Below are 26,241 nucleotides of genomic sequence, written 5' to 3'. Positions count from 1 at the left end.
ACAAAGAATTAGTCCAGGAAAAAATGAAAAATATGTTACACATTTGCTATATTTTAAACAGCTATATTTTAAATAAAAATAACAATAATATACATGTACAATATTGTAATGATATAACTTGATGAAAATAACACTGACCAGTATCAAACTTAGGATTTAACTGATTATTCATCCTTAACAGATGACACGCATTTCACAGAAACAGATGCAGGCAGGGTGAAGTGAAGTGATATTCACGGCTTACCGTGAGAAAGTTACCGTGAAAGTTAAGGTAAAAATGCAAAGAACAAAACTTTAAATAGATTTCTATTTATAAAAGTTCAGCGTTATAGCAGTTGGGTGCAGGTGCTGCCGCAAGATGGTAACAGCGACCTAATGGTAGACAACATGCACGCTTACACACATGCTCACGCGCACACACAAACACACACGTGCCCATGCTCAAATGCATGTGCATAGGTCCTCAGCTTGATTATACAAGCATACATTTAGTAGCTTTCGATGGGGCAACACCAGGAATGGGGTTCACCTCTCCTCTTTTTAGCTATCTGCAAGGTAGCTGTAGCTACCTAAAGTCAGATGAGATGAAACTCATCGAAGGTAACATCAGTTTAACATTTTAATGAAAAGTGTTTTCATCCTGAGCATATTTAAGGCACTTTATTAAAAAATCCAAAGTTAATCAACACACTGGGGAAAAAAAGGCAAAAATCCTTACATGTCAAATTTGGAAATTAAAAAAAAAATAAATTCCTGAGTTTTGATAAATATTTTTATTATAATAAAATACCGTGCCTATTGAAAACATGTCTTTAATAAAAGCATGTTATGTGATATTTTTTTCTTGAAAAACTCATGCCTTAGTGCACAAAATACGTTAATAAGTCTTTGGGGACGTGTAACAAATCAATAGGAAATGAAAAGCCAAAGAATGACCTGTCACGTATGTACAAAACGTGCATTGCTCCTGGCAACACACATCATGTTTACTACAGGCATCTTTATCTTTCTGTTTTCTCACAGGGTCCTGCCCATATTTTAATACTTTATAATTAATAACCCTTCACTAAACTATTTACAGAAGCAGAAATTAATCACACATCTTCTTAAGCCCATAAATATGCAACTACCAAAGTAGAACATATTTTAAAACAGCACGAAGGCGAGTGTGCTACATAGTACTGTTCTCTAGAAGTAGAGTTTGTGAATTATTTTCTTTATGAAGATTTAAATCTAAATGAAAACAGAAGTTCAAATTCTCCCTCTTGTTTTTCTTGGTTACATTTGTTCCACCTGCTATTTCTAAAGGATTTTGCCCCAAGACGGTATTTGGATTGCAGAAACAGTTGTAAATTGCCACAAAAGTATCTCTGGTAAAGAGCCTTCAGGCTCCCAAATGCCCGCTGTTTACATGGGATACAAACAATTTGTTTTTAGTTAAAAATAGCTGGTTTCCAATACTAGCCATTGTTTGTACAGTTCCAGTAGTATTCATTTTTGCTTTTTCTCTCCTTCGCTGTCATTAAACATGAATTATGTGGAAATGGTGAAACGGACCATACCCAAAGCGCTGCCAAATGCATAGAACACACAAAGTGGTTACAAAATGGTATTTATAGAGACCTTGGGAGGTTCCTTCTAACAATAATACATAAAAACTATCATCAGAGTGACATGCACTTTTGACTTGACTGCATCCTTTAATATTTTCATTAGCTAACTCTATAACACCTCTGATAAAAATGCTACTTTTTTACATTTAAACTTCTAGTACAAAGCATTTCATGTTTTATTTAAAAAAGAACACAATAGTGATGGTGGTTAATCTGCTTTATAAAAGATAATACATTGAGCTATATATAATAATGGCTTTGATCCAATTAATGTTATGTTATACTGCTTAGTAATTACTGTGACTTCAGTTCCTACAACTGTTATAGCAAATACAAATGATCGTTTAATGTACAGGAAGTGGGGATCATTTGGAAGTGCTGATTCAGAAGTATTCAAGTGCTAACAACGACTTGCTCTTTCTACGCTTTTCTTCATGTTCCATAAATGACGATTTTATAAATGTCCGTGATTTTGAATGTGGCACAGTTTTGGGGCAATTATTTCTTTTTATGTTCTTTTTTTTTTTTTTTTGTGCAAACACCAAACTAGATTTTTCTAAACGTTACCATCTCGTTGAAATCAATTGCCACTTTTACTGTAAAAGGCACCAGCATTAACGTAAGAGAATATACCTTTTATGCTTGTTTTATGAAGAGCTGTACTTGTTACTGGAGCGGAAATTATCATATCCGTGATCATTAGCTTTGAACTTTAAACAGGACTGCCTTTCCTCCAGGGACAACAGATCTTTGGATTGGCACCAGCAACACAAGCATGACTGTTAAAAGAAAAGAAAATAACATTTTACATCATTTTGTTTTGCACACGCGGCAAAACACGCTGAAACGCTGCTCTTCTCCAGCCGGACAGTTAAGACATGGCAAGTGTGCAAGTTGCCATTTTGGCATTACAGCTTAAGGAAAGAAACAAGGTTAAGCTCTGCACTGCATCTGGAAATAAAATTAGACTCCTTGTTGTCCTTTCTCTGACAATCTTTCTTGGTAAAAAATGTATGCACAGCAATCTATACTTTCTAAGCAACGTGCTGCTATTTTGTTCATTGAGGGGGGGGGAAGAGAACTAAGTAGGAGAATGATGAAAACCTACATACAGTTTAAACATTTACTAGTTGTACTGCAGACCTTTTGCGGATGCTACTGACTGGTCTTTGGGATCTGGAAGTCCATCTGGGATCCCGCACGCCCACGCTCGGGATGCTGCAGATCTCTTAGGTGGTCTCAGCTCCAGTGACTCTTTCGAGGAGCCGGGAACGTTGACAGGGAAGATGAGACCCACACTAAAGCATCTGCAGCCTGTGCTGTCACAATTATGTGGGAAATACTCTAACGCTACCAGATGTAAAGCTGACTGGCTTCTGATGGAAAGATAAAGCCAGTAAGGAATTTACAAAGCCAGGCAATAAGCCCAGCAGTGGCCAATATTTAAATGCTTGACAAGAAGATAAAAATCTGAGAATTTGTGGTTAGGCAATGTAAGAACCCTGACACAGCTGGTAAGAGACCAAAAAAAAGCCCAAATCTGGACATGTTCTGGGCAGACATGAAGGCTGAAGGACTGATGGGCCTCATATCCTGTGTGGAGAATTAGTGCCCAGGACTTTTCGCCCAAACCAAGGCAAAACTACAAACAGGTCTGTCTCATAAAATGTCATCACTGGAAAGGGGCGAGTGGATACTTGCACCCTCTGTCTTAGATAACGCCCTGTCAGCATTGGGGGAACCCAGGGTCAGCGCCCTCCCCGTTGGGTTGCAGAGGATGTGGCTACGTGAACATCCGCAGCGTGGTCCGAGTCTGCTTTGTCAGTGCTCTCGAAGTGGCCGGGCGCCAGGTCCTGTCGGGAAGTGATGTAGCACTGATTAGCACAGTGCCGAGAGGGTTTATTGTACGCTCCTCTCTTTTGCTTTCTCTTTTTGTCCCCAGGAATCCTTAATCCCTTTCTACGTAGCTTCATCAGGAGAGGGGGAAAACACCTACCATAACCCCGTCAAAATTTAAAATAAAATGTAATGACCATCTAAAACACTTTGTGCATGTTATGGAATTAATTTTACTGCTGACATCATCGTTTAACCAGAGGAGCAGCTCCCAGCAGCCTCTTACCTTAAAGCAGTTTTGGAATCTTTTGCTCACCAAATACAGAGCTATTGGATTGATGCAGGAATTCAGTGAAGCCATGTTAATACCGATGTAGTCCATCACAAGAAAAAAGCTGTGTGGAAATTAAAGTTAGTGAGACACTTCCCATTTTCTCTGAAAAGGCTTAGTAGAGGAGGTTTGCAGCTATGAAAATTGGACCCAGCTTCACTCAACAAACTATTAAATGTAATAGTAAAGGGGCTTATATCAACAGGATTAACTCATGGAGGTAACAATTGTGCCCAATAATAAAGTTTGCGTCAGTAGACCATTCTCTATCAGTAATTTCAGAAGATCCAACCACCGTCACTTGTGGGAGGAAACATTCATGAGACTTTCTTCACAGATTTAATTCTCGCTGTTCTAAGGGAAAACGGGGACAGAAATTCCCTCTCCACCCACATAACGCTACAAGACAGAAGGAGAGTCCCAAAAGGGATCAGGAGGAATACAGGACAAACAGGGGGATTCCTTATAATTTCCTGACTCTGCTGCTGGAGAGAAACCACTGTCGTGGATAAAGAAGCAGGGAGAACTTCAGACACACAGAGTAAGCTAGTCCATTAGGAAATCCAACTACGCTTATGGAGAACGTGAGCAGCCCACGGGTATTTTTAGTCTCACCTTAAAAGTTCACATCTGTTGGGGTCCTTCTGATCATAAATAGTGAGTTTCAATATTCTGCTTAGATGAAGTGGGAGCCAACACAAGGCAAAAACAAGTACCAGACAGAACACAGTTTTGGCCACCTCACGTCTCTGAAAAAGAAAATTGGGCAGAACGGTGATATAGTTTCTGTCTCTCTTGATTGTTGTCGTCTTCTAACATCCAAACGCCTAATAAACAAAATAAAACCCCTATCAAAACAGGAGTTAGGAGAACATCAGAATACCGTATTTTCTTAGAATACATACTTATTCTTTTCTATTGTTTTAGATGTCTTGCATTGATTCTCTGTATCTCTCATTTTAAAAAGTAGGAGTAATAGTATGAAAAATCAAGGACATGAAAAGTCATTTAAATTAAAATGAAGCACATATTCATGTCCCAAATCACTTTCAAATACCAGCTTCTTTTTAACTGCATTTTCTTGTGCTTTGATCTCAGATCTACTTTTAAATGTTCCGAGAGATTTCAATTACAGCTTTATCGAGGTAAGAGGAAATATACTTTATAGTACAAATGTACCTTAATTCTAGCGACGTATGATGTTTGTCTCTGCAGCAGTACTAACTTGGAATGTATTTTGGAATGTGTTTTGTTCTGCTAACATATGCTGCTAACCTCACTACAGTTCCGCATGGAATTGATTCAAAATAATTAACAATTTTACAGCACCACCTTTTAGATTACAGCACGACTTCAGTTTTCATTACAAAATATCCATCTCATGATTGTAAAGAAGAAATAAAAACTACAAAACCTGAAGGATTAACACCAAACAAGAAAAAAAAAAGTTTTGTGATTGTCAGTTAAAATCTTAGGTTTCTGAGGGCTCTGATATATACATACATAAATATATACATATATATATATATATATATATATATATACATATATATATATATATATATATATATATATATATATATATATATATGAGTTCAGCAGCACCACTACTAGGAAACTTCTTACTTGAAGTTGTCCAATCTTCCTAATCTTGAAGTTGTCGTACAAGAACAGAATAACGATGTGGCAGTAAAGGTCATTATTGTCATCCTCTCTACAGTCAGCAGAGTTGTCAGGGATAAATTTTTACCTGTTTTAAGTGGTCGTTTAAAGCAATCTGCATCCCGCTTTTCTTTCGTAACATCTCGCAGGTCATGAGAGTATAGAAAAATGCTGTGATAGCCAGTGGCAAACAGAAGTAAAAGCTAAACAGCCACCAGTCTTTAGCTTGCTTGTAAAACTAGAAGGAAAACAAAAGCAAAAACACTGTTAGGAGTTGAATGTTCAGCATTTTGGGGAAGCACGCTATAGCTAATTGGTCAGTCTGTTCTGAAAAGCATCTCTAGAAGGTGTACATTACAGATGAGAAAATGGGACAAGGCAGTAATATGCCCAAAGTCCACAAAAAGACAAAAGTTCCTGAACGCTCTTCTTCTAACCGATATACTTCAGCAATTTGTCAGTATTTCATTTGAAGATTATATTCACCTACATTTCACATACGCTTGGGCACATTACAATCCGCGCAACACTGAGAAGATTCAAGGAACTGTTCTGGAGAGCTGTGATTTTATAAACGTCAGTGTCTTACCATCATAAAAGACGTTTTCTGTGTGGGGTGAAGCAGGCAGATTCTGAGATCCTTCCCTCTGTACTCCATTGTAATCATGTCAAATGCAATCGCTTCGGGAACAGCCAATATCACTGATATAACCCAGATCAGTACAATTTCGACAGCAGTCCACTTTGGCACTCCAATTCCTTTAATGCGACTCCAAGAAGCAACTGCTCGGTACCTGAAGCAGCAGCACACATTTGCAGATTAAAAATATAACCGGTTTAAACTCAGCTTATTTGTATTATATCAGCTGAGTGGAAAGGTGAATTTGAGCCAAAAGAAAATAAAAGAAAAAGAGTTTGATGAAAAAATGGGTCTCACCTATCTATACTGAGGGCACACAAACTCAACACTGTGATGCCCACTGATGCCTTTTGAATGAAGGGTACTAATTTGCACATCTCGACACCAAAAGGCCAGTCCTCTGCAAGTAGCTGTGAAAAGAAAACAATTAGAAATGAATAATTTTTAAAAACATAATTGTTCCACAGATGGAACATAGACTTTTCTCTTAATTGTTTTTCTTTTATTTTCCACCATACAAAACTTAGTCAAGAAGAAGCTTTTCACAAGGGAGTCTCCAAGGTGTGTGTCCTAAAAACTAGGCAGTAGCTTCACAGTCACTCCCTGGCTGGGCAAGGGTATGCATTAAGGCTTAGACCTGACTTCTTATGCCCTGCAAACTTCACTCATTTTGCCCCTAACTTCACCACCCCGGTGTTTATGGTGAAAAATGACTGAGCAGGTGAGGATTTCCCTCATGTTTTCTTGGCTTTATCCATCTTGAGCATTCATTGCTTTTCTTATATGTTCCAAATAACTCTCCATTTACTAGAAATAATACAGAAAATTACCTGATGCTGATTAGAACAGGGACAAAGCTAACAAGTGCCCATGTGGGGTGGGGTTTATTTGAAGCTTGGTGTCTAGGCTCCATCAGCTGAGAAGTCAGGCAACACTGGAGAGCAATGTATCCCATAATTTTTAGCTGTTCATCTGATAACGAAAGAAGGGACCCACTGGACACTCAGGGAGCCTAAACAGCCAGTTTGAACTAAATGCTTCGCAGCAAGTAAAGGCAGATCAGATGAATCCTGCACTGAAGATCTTTATTGGCCAGTTTTCCAATGATTCTGTATTGCAATACCAGAAGGACTATCTCCACATTCGGCATACCCTTAAGCTCTATGGAATAAAGAAAACAGCACAATGAATTTTAGATTGGTTCAATTGCACTTCGGGTCATACACTTTAATGGAAATCTTCTGTCACATCCCCAGCGGTACATGCTAGCTGATTTAGGGGACAAGACTTACTGGACACAGAAAGCACTTTCCTCACAGCTGATGCTATGAACTGTTTTCCTGTAGCTTCAGTTTAGAAACATTTAATCTTTGAACTCTGCTGTGAGCTGCTCTAATGGCTCAAATACATCCCAGCAGCAGCCAAATCTTCCAGTTCCTCATAAAAACAAGACTCTCCAGAACAGAGGTTGTGCCAAGAAATAGTCGCAATCGTTATATACAAAAGTAAACTCTCTGAGTTTCTGTAATTAGTTACATAATCTAAGCTCATCTTTGGTTTTCATAACTTTCTTCAAAATGAAGCCTTTCGGATCTGTTGCAGATAGAAGGCTACAAAGTGGAAAAGGAGAGAGAAGAAGAACGATTACCCAAAAGAGATTGCAAGATCTTTCCCTTGGCTCAGGTCTCCTCAGACATCTCATTTAACAGGGATGTAAGAAAAAAAGAAATAGATCATCGTACTGTATAGATCCTGCTGAGGACCAAAATGACTGAAGATACCCACGGAGCTGCCTGCTCACGTTGGCTTGGTTCAGCAAAGTCCTTAAGCACACATACCCGTGCATCTAAGGATGAACAGTTACCTGGTCCGCAACAGTTTCTGAAAAGCCCAGATATCATTTAAGTCTCATTTTATTTTAACACAAAGGAAATTAACTACATTTTATGACTGTGTGCTTTTAGAAATCCCTATGAAGTGCCCACCAATATTTTCAGAAAGCGGAATACCTTCAAAAATCTGCTTTAGTCCTGTGCTGAAATGGGATCTTTAAAAGAAAGTTTTGATCTATTTCTTCAGTGATCTACATAAGTAAGACAAAGAGTATAATGCTCCTGCAGAAATGAAGCAGAAAAACAAATTCTAAGGATTTAAAGTTTCTTGAGAGTTTTATGAAAAGTAATAAAGCAGCGGAAGTAGGGAAGGGGTTGTAATAACCATAGAGTACCTTTTGCTTATGTGACGTGGGAAACTAACTCAGTCTGTAATTACAGTATTTTCAGTAAAGCCGCTCCCTGAGACGACTTCTGAATTGCTGTAAGGGGGTGATAGTAACAAACTACTATTAAAATTGCAATGGGAATAATTACAGGTGCTCTAAATGTAAACTCTATGGAATCAAATGACACCTCCAGCCTACCACACCTAGTTGCTATAGAAATCAAGGACCGGGTAGCAAATACATTGTATACTTGTTTATAGTGCCTATTGTACATGCATACATATTAAACTGGAGACAAATCATTAAAAAAGCACTTCAAAACTAAAATATTTTTTTCTTCATTGAACTAAAATTCAGAACTTTGATCAGATTTCTGTTGGCAGATTCTGTTGAAGACTTTTAGCTACCAACTAGCTGGTGTACGCTCCCTGTCTCTCTTCCCTAAAATCACAACTGCTCAGCCACACATCGGCGATTTCCCTGAACTCATGCTTATCCCTCAGGTGCAGACAGTCACAACTGAGCTCCAAGCTGACTTGATCTGAGCCAGCTCCAGTTTGGGAGCCATATGGCTGGATTATAATAGGGCTGCCCACGAGCGAATGCGGTCTACTGCGAGAAAGGGTGCATTATACCTTGGGTTGAGCACAACCTCAAAACTTTACTTGCATTCAGCCACCTTAAACCAGGGGCAGAATGGGCACACAGCTGTCCCCATAGCATTGGAAAAACACGTCCTTTATCTCTTGCAGCTGATGTATTGTGAAATTTGAGCATTTTAATGCGTGAGTCCTAAGTTTCTCTATCATGGTATGTATTGCTAGCAGTTAACGATATGCTTTGCAGCAAAAGCTTGGAAACATAAAGAAAGTAAAAGGAAAAAGTAGAATATTTAAATTATTAGACTATGCTTCCTCGTTGTTTCTGTTTGTCCTCTGTATTGCCATCACCTCAAAACACTACCATAAAGTACAGTGAAAATCCATTGTAAAGTATTCAGGAGAATCATTATTTGTGGACAACAGCAATGATTATTCTTAGTCAAGTATAGACGTAGTCTCATGCAATTTTCTATGAGTAAAACGATTTTCTTATGATTCATAACAGGGTGTCTGTACAAAGAGTGCCATTTTACAAATGATAAATGACTTAGAATCATGAGATACTGCCAAGTGGCAGCAAAGAGAAAAATAATGTTGCGTTTTCAGCAGTAAAATGCCAAGAGAAGTCTACCACTGGCTGTATTCCGAGTGACCTTTTCCAATGTTTCAGTCACTTATTTTATACGGGCAAAGTTTTAACCGCTAAACCACAGAAATGCGTTGAAGATGAAATGAAATAAAACAAAAGCAAAGGGAACGCAGAGCAGGATGAAGTCAAATTGTACTTAATACATACCAATACACCTGATGCACTCCTAGCCAAGACTAGAGCAGGTGCTGATCTGAGCCTAAACTGATGTGAAAGCTCAATGGCTACGAATGTAGCCCCAAGAGATGTTGTGACTCAGAGACACACCTGCGAATTGCAATTCCTGCCCTGCTTCCTCTTGGTTGTGTAGGAACAGAAAGGTGTTCGTAATTTGCTGCTGGAACACGCCAGCATGCGAGCGCGACACGCTGCTCTCCACGGCTCAGACGCCGTGGTGGCCACCGGCGAGAAGGCTGACGCCACGGCTCCAACCCACTACCGTTGACTTTCTGCAGTCGGGGACGAAGAAGTAGCAAAGCGTGCACTTGTTTACATCAGCGTCCTCATCCCGAGCAATGAATGCAGATGGAGAGGAGGACTTCGTACTTCCTCCTATCGGTGCGTTCCCAGCAAGTCCAGTTCACAGGACAACAGGACTCGATTTTCATAATTATGAACTGCAGAGTGACACAGGAAATCAGGCATGCAACCGTACACCTAATCCACACGCAACAGTTTTTCGATATATCTGTGAAATGACAGGCAGATTTTCACCTGATGCTTTCGAGACGGAGGGGTCAGGCAGATAAAGTATTTTTCAGTATTTCAAAACAGGAAATTTGCCCAGGAAATTAAGCTTATGGTCAGGGATAAGTCAGACGACACTACAAAACTTATTAATATTTAACAATAATTACAAGGTCAGGGTGGGGATCTTCCCTCTAGACAAGAAAATATAACTCCCTCTTCCTAGTTAAGAAAGTTTTACTGATCTTTTATTAATTATAATTAACAGTGTAAATCTTAATGAGGCACACAATTAGTCTCTTTTCCTGTGTCTTTATTAGTCACTTCTGCTTTGAAAGCTTTATTAAAAAAAAAAAACAACACAACTGAATAAAGATGAAGTAATGCCACACAGGCATATTGAAAATGACAGAAACCTCATAATGTCTTGTCAAAGTCAAAAGCTTCTGCAATCTCACAATCCCAGGGAAAGGTCTGCGTCAAAATGAACTGTTAAGAAAGCCGTGCTGCTGTCAGATTGGGAGGCATAAATACAGGGCAGAAGCAAAAAAACAAATGAGAAGATGAAAACTTGTTTTGAAATTAGTTGCATGCATCTTTTAAATTAATGTACACATAATAAATGTATATACATAATGAAAAAAGTATTCTAAATTCAGAAACCTATACTGACTTCGCCTAAAATATTTCAGTTTGGAGATCCACTGTGAAAACTACATATGGGTACTTTCAGCAACGTACAGACATTTCCACTACCCCACATATTGGACTTCAGAGTAGATTCTTCCCATCTAACAGAGTTACCCCCACCATCCCCCATTGCTTGTAGAGTCTAGACAGGTTCCTCCACTGGACAATTCAGATCTTTCTTAAGTGCCTTTATGCTGCATTTGTTGACCATAAAGGGTTCCTAAGCAAAATAGACTTCTAGTGGCCAGAGATCAATTACCTTCATGTAAAACTTCTGAGATGAACTTTGCAAGATCTCAAGTAAGCGGTTCAGATGTTGAAAGAAAGGGAATAATGCATTTCTCCCAATAAAATGGCTGCTGTCTTTTGTATCAGAAGGACCAGTGACCAAGAGCTGTAATATGGAATAATAACAATGCTTTCGAAAGACAAGCACCTTGACCTTTTTGGAAAGTTAGGTAAAGACTGGCTTTATCATGATGCATGCCCTACGGGTACTTGCATTCCATGCATTAGTATGGTCTTCACAAAGACATTTCCATGGAAATCCTGCCTTTTTTAGAGCACAGCTGGATTAACAAAGGGGTCAGTTTGCATCTGCATGGGATATGCGGTTCCTAATCTTGTCTTTCTTATACTTCCAGTGCTTGATAATGCTACATAACGTTAACTGTATTTTTTTATATAATCCCTGACATACATTACTGAAAAAAAAATCATTGCCTACAAAGCTGACTTTGGCCTTTGATCATTGGTTTGGATAAAGACCAGTTTTTGTTCCGTCCATGGAAATTTTTCTCTGCTCTTCCATTGTGCTCTGAGATAAAGGGACCTGTGACACTATTTCCAGGTAGATATCCTTCCTCAGTCATTTGTGTCATAGCAAAATGATAGTCAGAGTTCAGAAAGCCATGCATCAGCGTGCAGGGGACAGGTTGTTCCTCCTGTTAAAAATCCATAGGAACATGACAATAAATCTTATTTAATATAAGAGAATAAATATTACAAAATGAGAGAGACATGTTGTCTATATATCAGAAGAGAAAGCACGTTGTTATATTGTTTGATTATGGCTTTTTTTATGTCCCTATCTCTTTACACATATACGCATGAGAGGCAGAGCTAATGGAATTTTGGAATTCCCAGTCCTGATGTTGTTTTGGTGTTCTTGCAGGTGGGAGTTGCCAACTTCATCTAGATTTGGGAAACTGAGCGTAAGCCTTCCAGAACTGCAGACCTGTATCGTCACGTGTACAAGCTGCCACTGTCTTCGAAAGCATAAGTGCAGAGGACATAAAAACCTCACTGATCACCTAACTCTCCTTCTGCTCCTTATGTTCACACCTTTAATTGCTCTTTGCAGTCTCAAATTAACAAAGACATGCTTACTCAGTCTATTTAGTGAAGCAGTTGACCAGGCATAGGACAACTTTCACATCCAATTAGTAGCAATTTTGCAAAGTATCTACACTGCCACGGCATCATGTGCTGCAGAATGATTATCTCAGACTTTTCTCTGCTTCCCATTCTTCCGTTCTGGGGGTTCAGGCAAAGCCAGATTGTTTACCAGGACCCTGAAATGGTCTTCCAGGTTCCACATGCTGGAACTGAATGCCCCTCAAACCCTCATTTCATACCCATTTTCCTGACTGTGTGACAGATTCCAATACTTTTCATTTTCTACTGAAAGTATTGATCGATATTCAAATCTATCCAAGTACTAATTAGCATCTTACACATTGGACTGCATCTGCCTCACAATCTAGATAACACCTGCTTTTCTTTAGACACCCTCAATTTAAGAGATTTAAATTTTCGTTTGCATATTTTTACAGCTACTTATTTATACACTTAATTTAAATAGTCACAAGGGACATCTTTTGCAGTCGCCACTTTTAAAAATAAAATGCTGCTCCTTGTGCGAATTTTGAGTTCTCTTTAAGGGTCTGTCTGGAAAGCGTTCACAGACACTTTCACACTTTCCACTACAAGTCTTGTTGAGTAAACTCCTGGCATTCTATTAACATGAAAAATTCTCTCACATTCTTTTTCACGCAGCTGTCTTAGCTGAGGATCTGGTAGCAATTCTAAAGGTCTGTTTCATCCAGCTTAAAATTGGTTCAAAATCGCAAGTTCCAACTGTTAAGTATACTTGATTTGCAAACCAAGCCTTTGGTAGCCTTTGTTTTCCCCATACTGCTGGGTGATTCTGGTCAGCTTTGCACTGCATTACTGTATTCTCCCTCATAAGGTTTATCTGCGGGTAGAATTAAATGGGACGTCGAGTCGATAAAAAGTTATCACCAACTCAAACCACACTCAAAGTCTTAATTTTGATTAAATAAATACAATAGCTAAGATCTGTGTGGTTTTGTGGGTTTTGTTTTGTTTTGTTTTTTTTTTTTTAAATTGCATTCACTCAAAAGTCCTGTTGTAAACCAGCAAGTATTTCACTCATTATTGCAAGGGATAGTATAATTTTATGATGGGCTCTTCATTAAGATGAGTAGCAGCGTGGGAGATTTAGCACCTGAGAGCTATTGCTCCGCTCCCAGCATTATCAATAGCACAATAAAAATCCTGGACTTGCAGCTGGTATAATATTTATCTGTTCGCAGTCTGACCTTTTATTTCTCCCACTCCAACCTATTCATAATGTTATACTTGATGACACTTAATCAAGATAAAGACTGTGGTATATTATTGCATGTTATCATCAATTTAATTTTGAAATAATGTCATCGAGATTGCAAAGTCTTGTACTGAGCAGCTGTTATTGATTTATTCCTTTTGATTTTTCTGAGAACAGATAAAAAAATCTTTCTGATCAATGTCTTCTTTTTACAAAAATACAGTTTTAAGTATTTGTTTCATAAACTCCAGCCTCACTCAGAAGAGTACATGCCTCTCACAAAAAATATGATAAATGTATAGTATGGAAAATACTGAAACTCTGCATCGAAGAACCCTTGTGCAACCCAAATTATCCGGCTCATGAATTTAACACAGTTATGATGTTCCCTGCTTCATAATAGTTCAATACCTCAAAAAGTTAAAGATACAGGATTCTGCCATTTCAGCAGCTTCTGGGAATAATCATTATGGATACAAAAGACTAAATTCAAAACCTGTCCCTTCAACGTGCTTTCCCAAAGCTAAAAGTAACAAACCCCAGAGTTTAACACCATGCATACGATGCGAGGAGAAGGAATGGATGAAGGCTCTCATGTTCACTTTAGGCAGTAACTGATGGGCGCTCAGGGACCCAGACTGTTAACTTTCAAGGCAGGAGGTACCTTGGATCAGCATCCCTCCCAAGAGTGCTGATCCTAACTAGAGGATGGATTCAACTGCCCACCGAATTCCTGTGGACAAATGGGACTACGCAAGCTGGGTTGGCAAGACAAGAGGTTGCACTCCCTCAGTGACGAGTCTTATCAAGTCAAAGAAGAGCGGGGCAAAGAAGGTGCCAGAGCAGCAGGTGTGGCTCACTCCCTCTCGGTTGCCAGTGCTGCAGGACTGGCGAAAGGGTTCACGGGCTTAGGAGAGCATCATGCCTCACAGCCACTCGACACACGAAACTAAAACAAATCGCTCGGTTTGAATGAGCTTGGTTCCTCCTGAAAAAAAAAGCCCCCACGCCACCGGCGACTCTACAGACCCACGTGAAGTATATGACTAAATCTGCCCCAGTCGAGCGGGAAGGACCGAGCGGTACTGACCCCGCAGGACAGGCTTTTCTGTGCCCCCTCCTCCATTCCCGGGGGGAAAGGAGGGAAGCGACAAATCCATTGCGCGTTAATATATTGCATTTATTCCCTTTATCCCTGGCCCACCACCTGTTTTCCAGGTGACTTTCCGAGCCTGGCTACTTCCAGCCGCACACCTCTGCCCCATTCCCAGCCTGCACCGCTGAGAGGGTTGGGACTGGGGCACAGAGGGGACGCCGTTTGGGACAACAGGGACAACAGCTGACCCGAATACCACCTTCCAGCAGGTTTTTGGCAGGAGGTCTAGCCCCCGGGTGTCTCCCAGCCAGAAGCGGGACGCGTTCTTCCCTCCGCCCCCCCCCCCCCCGCGGGTATCTGCCGGGGGTCGGCGGGGACCCCCGAGAACCCCCCGCACCCGCTCCCGGACCCATCCCCGGCTCCCCCTCACCTTGTAGACGTTGATGGGGATGTCGATGATGATGTGAAGCAGGTCGCCCAGGGCCAGGCTGGCGATGAGGATGTTGGGGCCGTTCCTCATGCACTTGTTCTTGTAGATGATCCGCAGCAGCGTGGAGTTGCCGATGATGCCCAGGACGAAGACGAGGCAGGACACCACCGTGTTGATGTACTTGAAAGTCTCCTTGATCTCCGTCTGCCCCGTGCACATGGGGGGAGAGGCCGAGCGCGGCCGCCCGCCGGTCGCCCCCCCGCCTTTGGGCAGCGCGGCCGGGCGGGAGGCGTTGGGCTCGGCGCCCCGCAGCGCCGGGGTCCCGGCCGTCGGGGGGACGGCATCGACAGCCGCCGGTGGGCTCTGCCTGCCCGGACCCGGCGGACGCAGGGAACCGTCGCCCTCGGCGGCGACGCGACAGCTGAGGAGCAGGAGGAGGAGGAGGAGGAGGGCGGGCGGCCGCCACCGTCGGGCGGCGGGCATGGCGCTGCGGCACGGCCGATCCTTCGCCCGCCGCCGACCGTCAGCGCCGACCTGCGCGGAGAGAGGGGACAGACAGGCCGTCAGCTGCGGGGACACCGCGCCCCGCCGGTCGCCGCCGCGCCTCCCGCCGCCCGGGGACCGATGCCGCCGGTGCAACCGGCAGAGCAGCGCCGGGGCGAAAACCTTGGGGTTTCTTTCCAGCCCGGGGGAGCTGGGGGGAGAAATCCCCTCCGGCCGGACCTGCTCGGCGTCGCCCCGCTCTGCCCCCCGCTCCTCTCTCTCCCTCACCTCGCCGAGCGGAGCCGAGGCGATCCTCCCCGCCCGCCGCCGGCGGAGCTCTGCCTGCCGAGCGAGGGGAACGCGCTCCGCCGGTTGGCTCTCCCCTCCCGCAGCCGGCTGCCGCCGCTCGCCGGCAATGGTCGCCCCCGGGCCGCGGAGGGAAGCGGGAGGGACGGGGCGGTGGCGGTTGTGGCAGGACCCGGCGGCCCTCAGCCGCTCACCGAACCCCCGTGGCTAAAGCCGCGCCAGCAGCGGGGCAGGCCCCCCCTCCGCCCTTTTCTAAAAAATTCAACCGCATCTGGCCCATCAGTCACGGCCAGACCCCACCCGCGCCCTCCTCCCCACCCGCCCCGCGGGGCCACCGCGCAGCCCGGCCCGGCCCGGCCCCTCCGCCCGCCGGCCCCGCCGTGCCGCCCTCCAGCCGTTCTCAGGGCTGCCCCCGGCCCCCCTCGCCCCTCCCCAGCCGCGAAGTGCTCCGTACCTCGGGACCAAGCGGGCGACCTGCCCCTGCGAACCTGCCCCTTTCGCCTCGTCTCGTACCGGGGTGAAGTGCGGCAGCCTCGAGAAAGGATTTTGCGGGTTTTTGAACCAATTTTTTTCAGATCGGAAGGGCTGTTAACAGGAGGGTTTTGGCGTTGTTAGAGGATGCCTGCGAGGAGGAAGAGGGCTCTTCCACTCTGTCCTCTCCGACACCCCGTTCCCAGTAGCTGGGTACGGGGTTCTCCCTCCCGAATTTTGTTCCCTACTACAGCCAGCCCCCTTACACATCTATGGCACACACATGCTGGAGAAGCTGCTTGTGCAGCGCGTAGGAGATTAGTGCCACGTTTTAAAGCGCTTCACAAACTTTCTTCTTCTTTTTTTTTTTTTTTTTTTTTTTTTTTTTTTTTGTATCTCACACAAACGCAATACTTGGTATGCTCTTCTTCTACCAGAAATAGCGTTTTGACTGTTCGGAAGTCGCAGCCATGGAGCATGGTTATCTGGGTGCCGCTTTGGGCAAGCCTCAGCAACGCATCCAATCTCAGCGAGCTCCTTCCAGTGAAGCGTGAGGAAAGGAGCAAAGAGATTTGCACGGGATTTTGTGGCGACTAAGAACAGCCTCTGAAGGCTGGGGGGGGGGGAAAAATCTCAGGGCTAACTTTTAGTTAGAGTTGAATTTAAAGCTGTTTTCCAGCATCTCTACGTACACCTTCCCCGTTTTTATTTGTTTTAAATCACGGTGGAAGATAAATCATATGCAGAACGTGAATAATCGCTTCATTACAGAACTGACCCACTCTGACATACCCATAAGGGAAAAAAATGAAAACCAAGTGTTTCTTTCAAACATCTCCCTAAAATTGCTGGTCTGATCAATCTCATCTACCAGCATCTCCTGCTAACATCTTCTTGAGCCATGGTAGCAGGCAGCCTTCCACCATCCTCATTTAGCTTCCTTTTCACATCTCCCTCTTTGTTTTAAAGTCTGCTATATCAAACACCTTTCCCATTTAATCACTCTTGAACCATTTCCTAATTTAGCTGGGACAGTCATTTTTCTTCCCTGTTTTATATTGCAGTATTTGTGAAATAGAGGCACAAGAGTCACTTCTAAACTGTATGAAGGTAGCTGGAGGTTGATTGCACTCCAGCTGGAAGACTGATCTGTTCAAGTTCAGGCTTTTTCAGACTGTGTTTTGCAGCACGGGGAGCGATTCCTCTCCCAAAGACAAAAGTGTGAACATTGAATTAACCCTATAGTATTCTAAGTCCTGGGAACTTAAAGTCTTTTCAGTTTTCACTTCTGCACTTTCTCAATTTCCAATTCAGCAATTCGTAAAGTGAACAATGTTTTGCTAAATGCAGTATTGATTTTTATTAGAAACTCTTGCCAATTAACATGGCATTAACTTTTATCTTGAAATGCTTTTTACTCTCGAGGTTCTTGCTAAGTTTCAAAGGCTTCTAAGCTGGTCCTGACCATCGAGAAATAGATTGCAACTGCACTGAGATATGTTTGCTAACATTTTTGTTAGCGCAACTCCTCAAGATATGTTTGCTACTTTTTGGTAGCAACAGCATTGCTGCCACTTACTTCAGCTACAGAAGTTTTACTATTAGCAATTTAGTTTCAGGAAATTTTAGTAATTAGATTAGTATGTACAGAACTCTGGGCAGCTGTGGATACCTGAAGCAGAATTACCCTGTAGTATTGCACAAAATGGGTCTATGTGACAAAGCATCGAAATTGTTCTGGCTGCCAGCAGTTTGTCTGGACCAGCTCTTTTCAGAATTACCGGCGTTTATGATGAACAATCAATAATTTAAAAAAATTACTGTTCATCAGAAAGGACAGGATAGTCAAGGAAATAAAACTAGTGGATTTTACCACCCTTTTTTGATTTCTACTCTGGCTTTTCAGAAATTAGAATATTTCAGAAATTAAAAGGAGCGCATGCTGTGGTGCAAGTCTCCTTTAATTAGTGAAAAAGTAAAGGAAAACACAGTTTCACAGGAATTTATGTGAGGATTAAGATAATACTGTAATAAACACTGAGTTCATAGTGGATATCTTGGCAAATTAACAGTTTGAAGCAACCAGCAAGATGAATCTAGATTGCAACAAGAGAAAAAACATCTGTAAAGGTAATAGACTGTTGCCCCTCACGTGGCCTTTGCTAATTAAGCTATGAAATAAATTCCTTACTGAACTGTATGGAATTCATTATATAAGATTATGTGAACTGCTGCTAGTGTATCTGGCTTTTTTTTTTTTTTCCTAGAAAGCAGAAATACTCCTTGTGCTACAAAAAGTTCACTTTTGTACAAAACAAGGAAAGTTGGACCACCATCTAAAAGATCCTCCAGACTGTCTGACACTCATTTTATTACGTTCTACACTTCCACTGTGTTCCATCCCACCAGCCATTAACAGTTCTATGAACAATAGCCAGTGACTATTTTGATTATAAGTCATATGCAACGTTTTCATCAATGACTGATAATACTCTGACTTCCTTTTTCTTTGGAGTGTCATACAGAAAGCAAATAGACTGGATAACCTCTAATCACCACCAGAATGGTTTTTAACAACAGAATGACCTTAAAGGTTATTCTGTTATATGTAGTACAAATCATGAGAAGTGGTCGTGATTATGGCATCAGAAAACCCTTTCATTAACAAGCTCACGAAACACACCACAGGATTGTATATTTTGATTCATGTTGTCCTCATTGAATCAATGGGAATTTTTGTAATGAGCTTGCAGGTACTTTTGCAAATCTCATTAATTTTCTGTTTACGTTGTTGAGTAACTAAGTAGCCTTGGAAATCTGCCCCATCAGGCCTGCTTTTCTTTTTATTGAGTCTGGTGGAAATTTGCCTACTAACTGGGGCAAGTCTGGGATGAATAGAAAGAATAGCCATCTCAGTGGGAGTCACGCATTAGACGCATGAGGTGAATTAAAGTCAGAAAATACTTTTCTGTGTTTTAGAAGTTACCACAGAAACATTACCAATGGCAACTTGAAATGTACTTTGAGAAACTGAGAAATTAGGATATCGCAGTTTTGTAATGCACGTGTTTATACACTGGACAGATCATACAGGAGAATGACATTATCTGTCTCATCTTTTCCTTTAGTCTAAATTTATGCAAAACTACAAAATTATTTTTAGTGTGAGATGTAGCTATACTTTGTCTCTTCTTCTACAAAGCAAAACAACTTCTATAAATTATTGTGTTGGCTGTGGACTGCAGTGTATTGATATTATATTTAATTCTTGAAACAGTGGAACCATATTTTATCATAAAAGGTTATAATAAAACTATAATAGTAGATATAATGAACAAAACATGAAGTTTGCGAGCAGATACCTGTTTTAATGTAGATTACATTGTAAATGATTCCATATTTTATCTCATAACAGCAAGATGCAAAACAATGAAAGGCAACCAAATTTTTACTAAGAAGATGACGTTTATCTGTCTCTTATAGTCCTCCTTTTATATGGAGTAAAGGTCAAGCCTTTAAGTCAGACTGGTTGCTAACTGAAATTTTATTTTCCCATCTAACTCTAAGATTAAAAATAATACGCCTCTTAGTAAAACTTGCTCCCCTCATCCTTCATATTCAGTAACAGCGCAGGAAATCACAAGGTAAATTAAAGTTCTGAAATTAATACAGCAGCATGTAATTAGCTTGAGGTGTAAAATGTACTGAATCACTGTCTATTAGGGAAAAACTACCAAAATGGGTTTGGGATTGTAGCTGCAGGTTTGAAAGAGCAGCATTTCTGAATTTTACAGAAAAGATTTAAAGACACTTTTTTTCCACGTTATTTCAGTAGAATAAAGGTGGCCACGTATACTTTTAAGTTCCAGTTGTAGTAGGAGTTGGGATCAGAATCTCCCAGGAAGCCTAGATAAGATCAGTTGTTAAAAAAAAAAAAAGGCAAATGTTTCAGCTGCTGGGAAATGTATGCATTTGTACAAAGAAGATGATAACTGACCATACATTGTTTATGTTATTGCACAGAAATCACTGCAGGCGGGCCTTTCAAGTCTGGATCAAATTCATTTCCAGACAAAATGTCTGACCTCAACAAGAGGTGCAGTGATTCACTCATCCATGCTTTTCTGCAAGTGTGGCCATGTAATACAAACACAGCGTTCATCTGGATAGAATGAACCCACACCACCACGTACTGACTTTAAATTGCACTGATAAGCTTTACATCAATAAAGCCGTTCAGTTAAAAATTGCTGGAATAAAGAAATCCATGCTGTGAAATAAAAGAGGGCCAGGGAGACATCTCAGGTTCTAGACACCTAGCTGTCCACAGGCTCCTTTTTTGCTTCACGCTTGGCTCTGTTCAGCATCATTCCAATGAGCTCCAAATCAAATCTGTTACTGTGGGGTCAGCCCTAAGTAGTGGTGATGAAAGCTGGTTCTTGCCACAAGGCACTGGGGCTCCTTCTGGACAGTAGCGTGGCTGCACTTCCTAATAACGAAAATAATCCCTGGGGTCCTCTGCTCGGGTTGGAGAGGGTGGCACTTCCATTTCTAAGGTGAGCGTGGTTCACTTAAGGGGACTAGATGACCTTAAGGGTCTTTTCCAACTTAAATGATTCTGTGGTTCTATGACTTTCACCAAACCGCACTGACGGAATGCAGTAATTATTTACCCAGGGAAATAAGCAAGCGGCAGTATTTAGATGCCATCTACCCCAAGAGGCAGGAGTACTGTTTATGGGGATGATCGGAGGCTATTCAAATGTTCATAGAGACCTAGAAAAGGCTTTCTACAGATTTGCATCACATCCTTGGGCTCACAAGTTTTTCTCTTATAAGACACAAAAAGATCTTATATGTGCAAATAGGTCCTCGCTGATCAGACCTTTGAAGAAGCTCTTCATTTATTATTTTTTTTTTCAACTTGGATTGTGGCTGAAAAACTTTACTTAGCCGTTTTCTCAATTTTGGATGTTGGCTATGGAAATAGCCGGGTAGCTCGTCAGCTCTCAATGTGGAGAAGGTCAGAGCACTCTTCTGTTCTGCTGGTCAGCAAAGACTGAAGCTGATTGATACCTTTTAGGAAGTTCCTAATGCTACTAGTCCTACTGGACACCACGTTTTTGGTACTGGTTATTTCCAAGGCCGAGATCGAATGGAATGAAACCACACTTCTTCAAATCAGAGCAGCTGCTTGCTGAGATGGTTGCTTTCACTACATTTTTCAAGGTACTGCTGAAGGATTTGTATTCTACACAGACACTCTGTAGTTACTATAGATGCATGTCTTCTCAGGACCTCATCAAACACTGTCTTTGATGTATTGAAAGCACACACGTATTATTGTTATCTTGTACATTTTGCAGCAAAATCTGGCCTCCAGCAATTAAAAAAATGTGGTCATGGAGTAACACAACTTCTCCCTTTATATGATAAAGGCTCAAACTGTGAATGTCGGTTTTACATACATCTAAATTTAGTGCTAGACGATCATATGTTTGTTAGCCAAGGGAAAACAGGAATTCTATCTTCAGATGCTGCTTTGTTTAGAGAAGGTGGCCTCTGGAAGAAACCTCAAAATCTGGCTTTGTTATTGACATTACCAAGATGATTCTGCCTTCACAATCTTTCCTTCCATTCCAGACATGTTTTACATTACTCTGACACGCTGTGGAATCTGGGCTAAAAGGCCAAAGTGGGTTCTTTTGCTCAGGTGCACAGCCACGATTAAAATAATGCTTTAACATAACCCATACAGGTATTGACTTGCAACCTCCAAGTCCTCCATAAAAGGCAGACCACTCTTGCTACGCAATGGATTCTTCTTTAGTTTGCTGTCCTTTCTTGTCCCAAGTGCATTGGAGTTGTTTTGTTTTGTTTGGTTTTGTTTTGTTTTGTTTTGTTTTTCTGGAATTCATTTTTGTTTCTAAATGCTGTGATTTTTTGTGACATTTCCTCCTGCTGTCTCTCGTCCTTCAGTTGAGTAGGTTTGGTAGCCACAGGTATTGTCATCACTAGCCTTTACAGAATCACATAATGGTTGAGGTTGCCCAGAACTGTGTCCAGACAGCTTTTGAGTATCTCCAAGGATGGAGACTCCACAACCTCTGTGGGCAAACTGTGCCAGTGCTCAGTCACCCTTGCAGTAAAAAAGTGTTTCCTGATGTTCAGACAGCACCTCCTGTGTTTCAGTTTGTGTCTGTTGCTTCTTGTCCTGTCATTGGACACCACCAAAAAGAACCTGGCTCCATCTTCTTTGCACCCTTCCTTCAGGTATTTATGCACATTCATAAGATCTCCCCTGAGCCTTCTCTTTGCTATTATAAACAGTCCCAGCTCTCTCAACCCATCCTTCTGTGCAGCAATCCCTTAATCATCTTCTTGGCCCTTTGCTGGATTCTCTGTAGTAACTCTGTAACTCTTTTGTACTGAGGACCCCAGAACTCTTGTACCCAGCTTGCACAGACCTGTGCTCCGCAATGCTCACTCCACTTGCAGCCATTAACAGAACATCACCTTGCATGTTTCTAAGTCTACAGATCCACAATAAGCCTCTGTAGATGCTCTAGTAGCTTGGTCACTTATTTGTTCTCAGATCAAGCCACCATTCTCTGAGGTGGACCTCTTTGCTGCTAACAGCAATCTATTTTTTATCTCCAGGAAATGGAGTATTCTTGTTTCAAGAGGAACTCTCCAAAGCTACTTCCTGCTCAAAACTACATTTCAATTTCTCCAGGGAAAAGTTCTCCCTAACTTGTTTTTAGCTCTCTCCCCATCCTTGACCTTTAGGTATCATTTTTCCGTGACCTCCCCTTCATGACCCTTCCTTCTTTCTCTGCTTTGCTAAAGAAGACTACCTGTATCTCTTTCTCTTTAGCTTCCAGGCCAGCAACATCGTATTGTCCTCAACATCAGCCAGAAATGAGCTCCTTACATTTCCTCCCACCACTTTTTTAAGCTGGAGACTTTCTGCTACCTGGCATTAATTTTTTTCCAACTAAGCTTCCCTGTTAGGGCACTATCTCAGTGCAAACTTCTTTTTTCCCTAGTTTGCATGAGGTACAAATGTAGTCTTCTAGGTTCTGCTCTATTTCCTTTCCTTTGTTAACTGTTCTCTAAAGCTACTTTCTTCACATTTCCCTGATCTTTTTGGCTTTTTCATCCAGGCATTGAAATCCTGCTTCTGGCATATCTCTTCCTGTAATATCTCATGTACTTTCTGTAGCCTTGACCTCATCTATTGAAATCTTTCCATAGAAGAACTTGAACTTTACTGGAAGCCACAGCCACAGAATACTGTTTCTTCTCAGAGCAACCCTCTGGTTCCTTCTCCAACTGTCCTGCTTCAAAGCCTCTGAATATGACATGAATGTATTACAAGGCCCGGACAGATCTCCATATTCACAGATTCACAGGCTGACAGCGTGACCCAGACATCTGTTCCAACAAAACTGATATTCAAACATTGCTGCTATCCTCTCACCTGCCCTTCATAGATTAAATTTGCTGAGCTTTATTCTACTGTTTCATTTTTTTACCTCTGGAAACTTGCTCCTTTTCTGTTTGCAGTCTTGTACCACCTTTGAGTCCTTCATAAAGCCAGTATTTTCTTATGGACTTATTTATAGTCTTTTCACCATAATTGAGTAAGGGCTGTGATAGCAAGTGGGCAGAATATAGTGTCGTTAATTCTGTGCTGAAATTTCAGCTTTAGGTTCCAAAAAGACTATACAAACAGATAACAGAAAGTGTAATAAATCTTGTTCCAAAGTTACCCGTAGTCAGCATGACTTGCTAAAGACTCTTTGTAAGCAGGGAATACATTCTCCAGGGTTTTTCACCTGCAGATACTGAGCACGTCCTTAAAATTCATAAATATTCAGCATCTTGAAAAACAAGTAGATGATGTGGTTTTCACGATTCTTCTGCCTTGGATCATTCTCACCCTTCCCAGTTTGTCTTGCTCATTTCTCGTTCTCCACCGTGCCGGTCTCCTGGTGGCCTACAAACCCAACTCTAGCACACCTTTGCCTTCCCGTGTTCATTAATCTGCACGGCAGATCAAATGGTTCATGAATTTACTCCCATGCCCTGTGTTCCTCTTCTCTAGTGTGTCTGACATTCATATGCAATTGTCTTTTAGAATGCGAATCTGTAAAATGTGCAAAGTAATTGAACAAAAATTCACAGTATTTTATTGCCTCACGTGAGCTGGAGCGTGCATTCAGTTTGGGTTAGCAAATGCAGCTCTGGGTACTGTTCGGAAGCAGCTTTAACCCACTGAAAACTCAGTCTATGGCCATTTCTTCATTTTTTCATTTCTACATTTTCTACATTTTTTAGTCAGGACTGAAATTGTGCAATAACTATCTTTCGCTTGGTTCCTCATCACTTATGTTTCTGGTTAACACTAGAGGAAGAAAATTAAATGACAATGAAGAAAAGCAAGTGGAAATATTGCAGCTTCCAAAAGGGTCATTCTAATTTGGGTGAAATGTCAGAGAGGGTTTCATTATATCTGAGCCGTTTCCCCTATTTCTGTTCATTGTCAGCAGAATGAACTTGCTCTTATTATGTTAAAAATAAAGTACCAAAGTTGTATTTTTAGATTAAATATGAGAGAATGATAACCCATTAGCCCCTGTCCTCACTACAGATGCCTTGCTTGCCACTCTAATGACGTGAATGAGGATCATTCCTTCCTCTATTTTAGACACAGAATGCCCTTGCAAACAAGACACTTTATTTTAGTGGGAATTTCCTGGTTAAATACAAGTTACATCCCTCAGACATGATTCCTGTGCATTTAGATTGATGCAACCCTTCCTTTGAATCACTTGACTGAAACGCACATTTCTTTCATAGTTGTGTTACGCCAGAAGTCCAGATGCCAAGAGCAAAAAGCCATGAGAATTAGGGCAAAGAAAAGATGCCGTAACATTTAAGAATGCAATTGTAATTTTCACTGCTGTATAATAGCTTCTGTAGTAACACCCAATTTGCCAGAAGTGTCTTGTCAGTACAAATGTAACAATGTTAAAATTAATTCCTACTAAATTTAACCCCCTTTTATGGGCTGATAAGTGCAGAAGGGCAGATTTACTGCTGCTTATTGATGGTGTAAGGCAGTTGGGGTTAGTTAGCACTGTTACACTTCAGACCAGCAGTGAGCCTGTCAATCTCTCTCTGTGTCCTGACTGTTAAAAAAAATACAGTCCACTCTCTTTCTCATCATTCCTTTTGCTGTTGCTGTTTTAAACAACGCCTTTGCCCCTTTTAACATTTTAAACCCCAACAGGCTCAGTAAGTGAAACATGAAACTGGTGTATATATATTTCTTGCATCTTGAGTAATATGAAGGGAACAGCTTGAGAAATTGATTCCTTCCCTAATTTTTTCATGTTAGCTGCAAATATATAATCAGTGGTTCCTACCACAAATCAGCAGCTGAGTGATGAATTTGTTCTTCAGAATGTAAGTCAACCATCATTTCTGAGGGCTTTGCGTCCCACTTATTGCCTCCTCCTTGGCAGGTGATTTGCTTCGAGAGCATGCCAGTTTGTTAAGCACCACGAACATTTATGGGTCTCAACGTTGTTGTGCAAGAGCAAGATTTGGCAAACAGCAAAGAGTAATCCCATGTATTTCTTATTAACTGACAGATGGGTTAAATTCACTGCTCTTCACAGCACACAGCAGTGTGGTTATGTCTGTGCCAGCTAGTGCTGGCCTGGATAATACCTGGGTGTGTTACGGGGATAAAGCATGATAGAGAATGTTCCAGTAAGAAATCTGGTCACAGCCACCTTGTTTCGGTGTGTATGGGGGGTGGGAGGGGAAGAGGATTTAGATGCGTGCAAGTAAGTTGTGCCATGCCACTGGTCCTTGGGTC

At 41.6% G+C, this 26,241-nt stretch overlaps 1 protein-coding gene across 1 annotated transcript; it reads right to left on the bottom strand.

Moving 5' to 3' along the window:
- Positions 1-1,956: 1,956 nt before the first annotated feature.
- EDNRB (endothelin receptor type B) lies at positions 1,957-15,572 on the bottom strand (the record flags this gene model as incomplete). The annotated part of the gene is made up of 7 exons (XM_082492073.1): positions 1,957-2,392; positions 3,736-3,844; positions 4,396-4,529; positions 5,531-5,680; positions 6,032-6,236; positions 6,380-6,492; positions 15,090-15,572. 7 exons carry the CDS (start codon positions 15,570-15,572, stop codon positions 2,261-2,263), a joined length of 1,326 nt encoding a protein of 441 aa, XP_082348199.1. The 3' UTR covers positions 1,957-2,260.
- Positions 15,573-26,241: the final 10,669 nt, after the last annotated feature.

This window comes from Vanellus vanellus (assembly GCF_965231255.1).
Source record: "Vanellus vanellus genome assembly, chromosome: 1".
Taxonomy (NCBI): Eukaryota; Metazoa; Chordata; class Aves; order Charadriiformes; family Charadriidae; genus Vanellus; species Vanellus vanellus.
The sequence above is the reverse complement of the archived record's forward strand: the minus strand, read 5'-3'. Positions and strand labels throughout refer to the sequence as shown.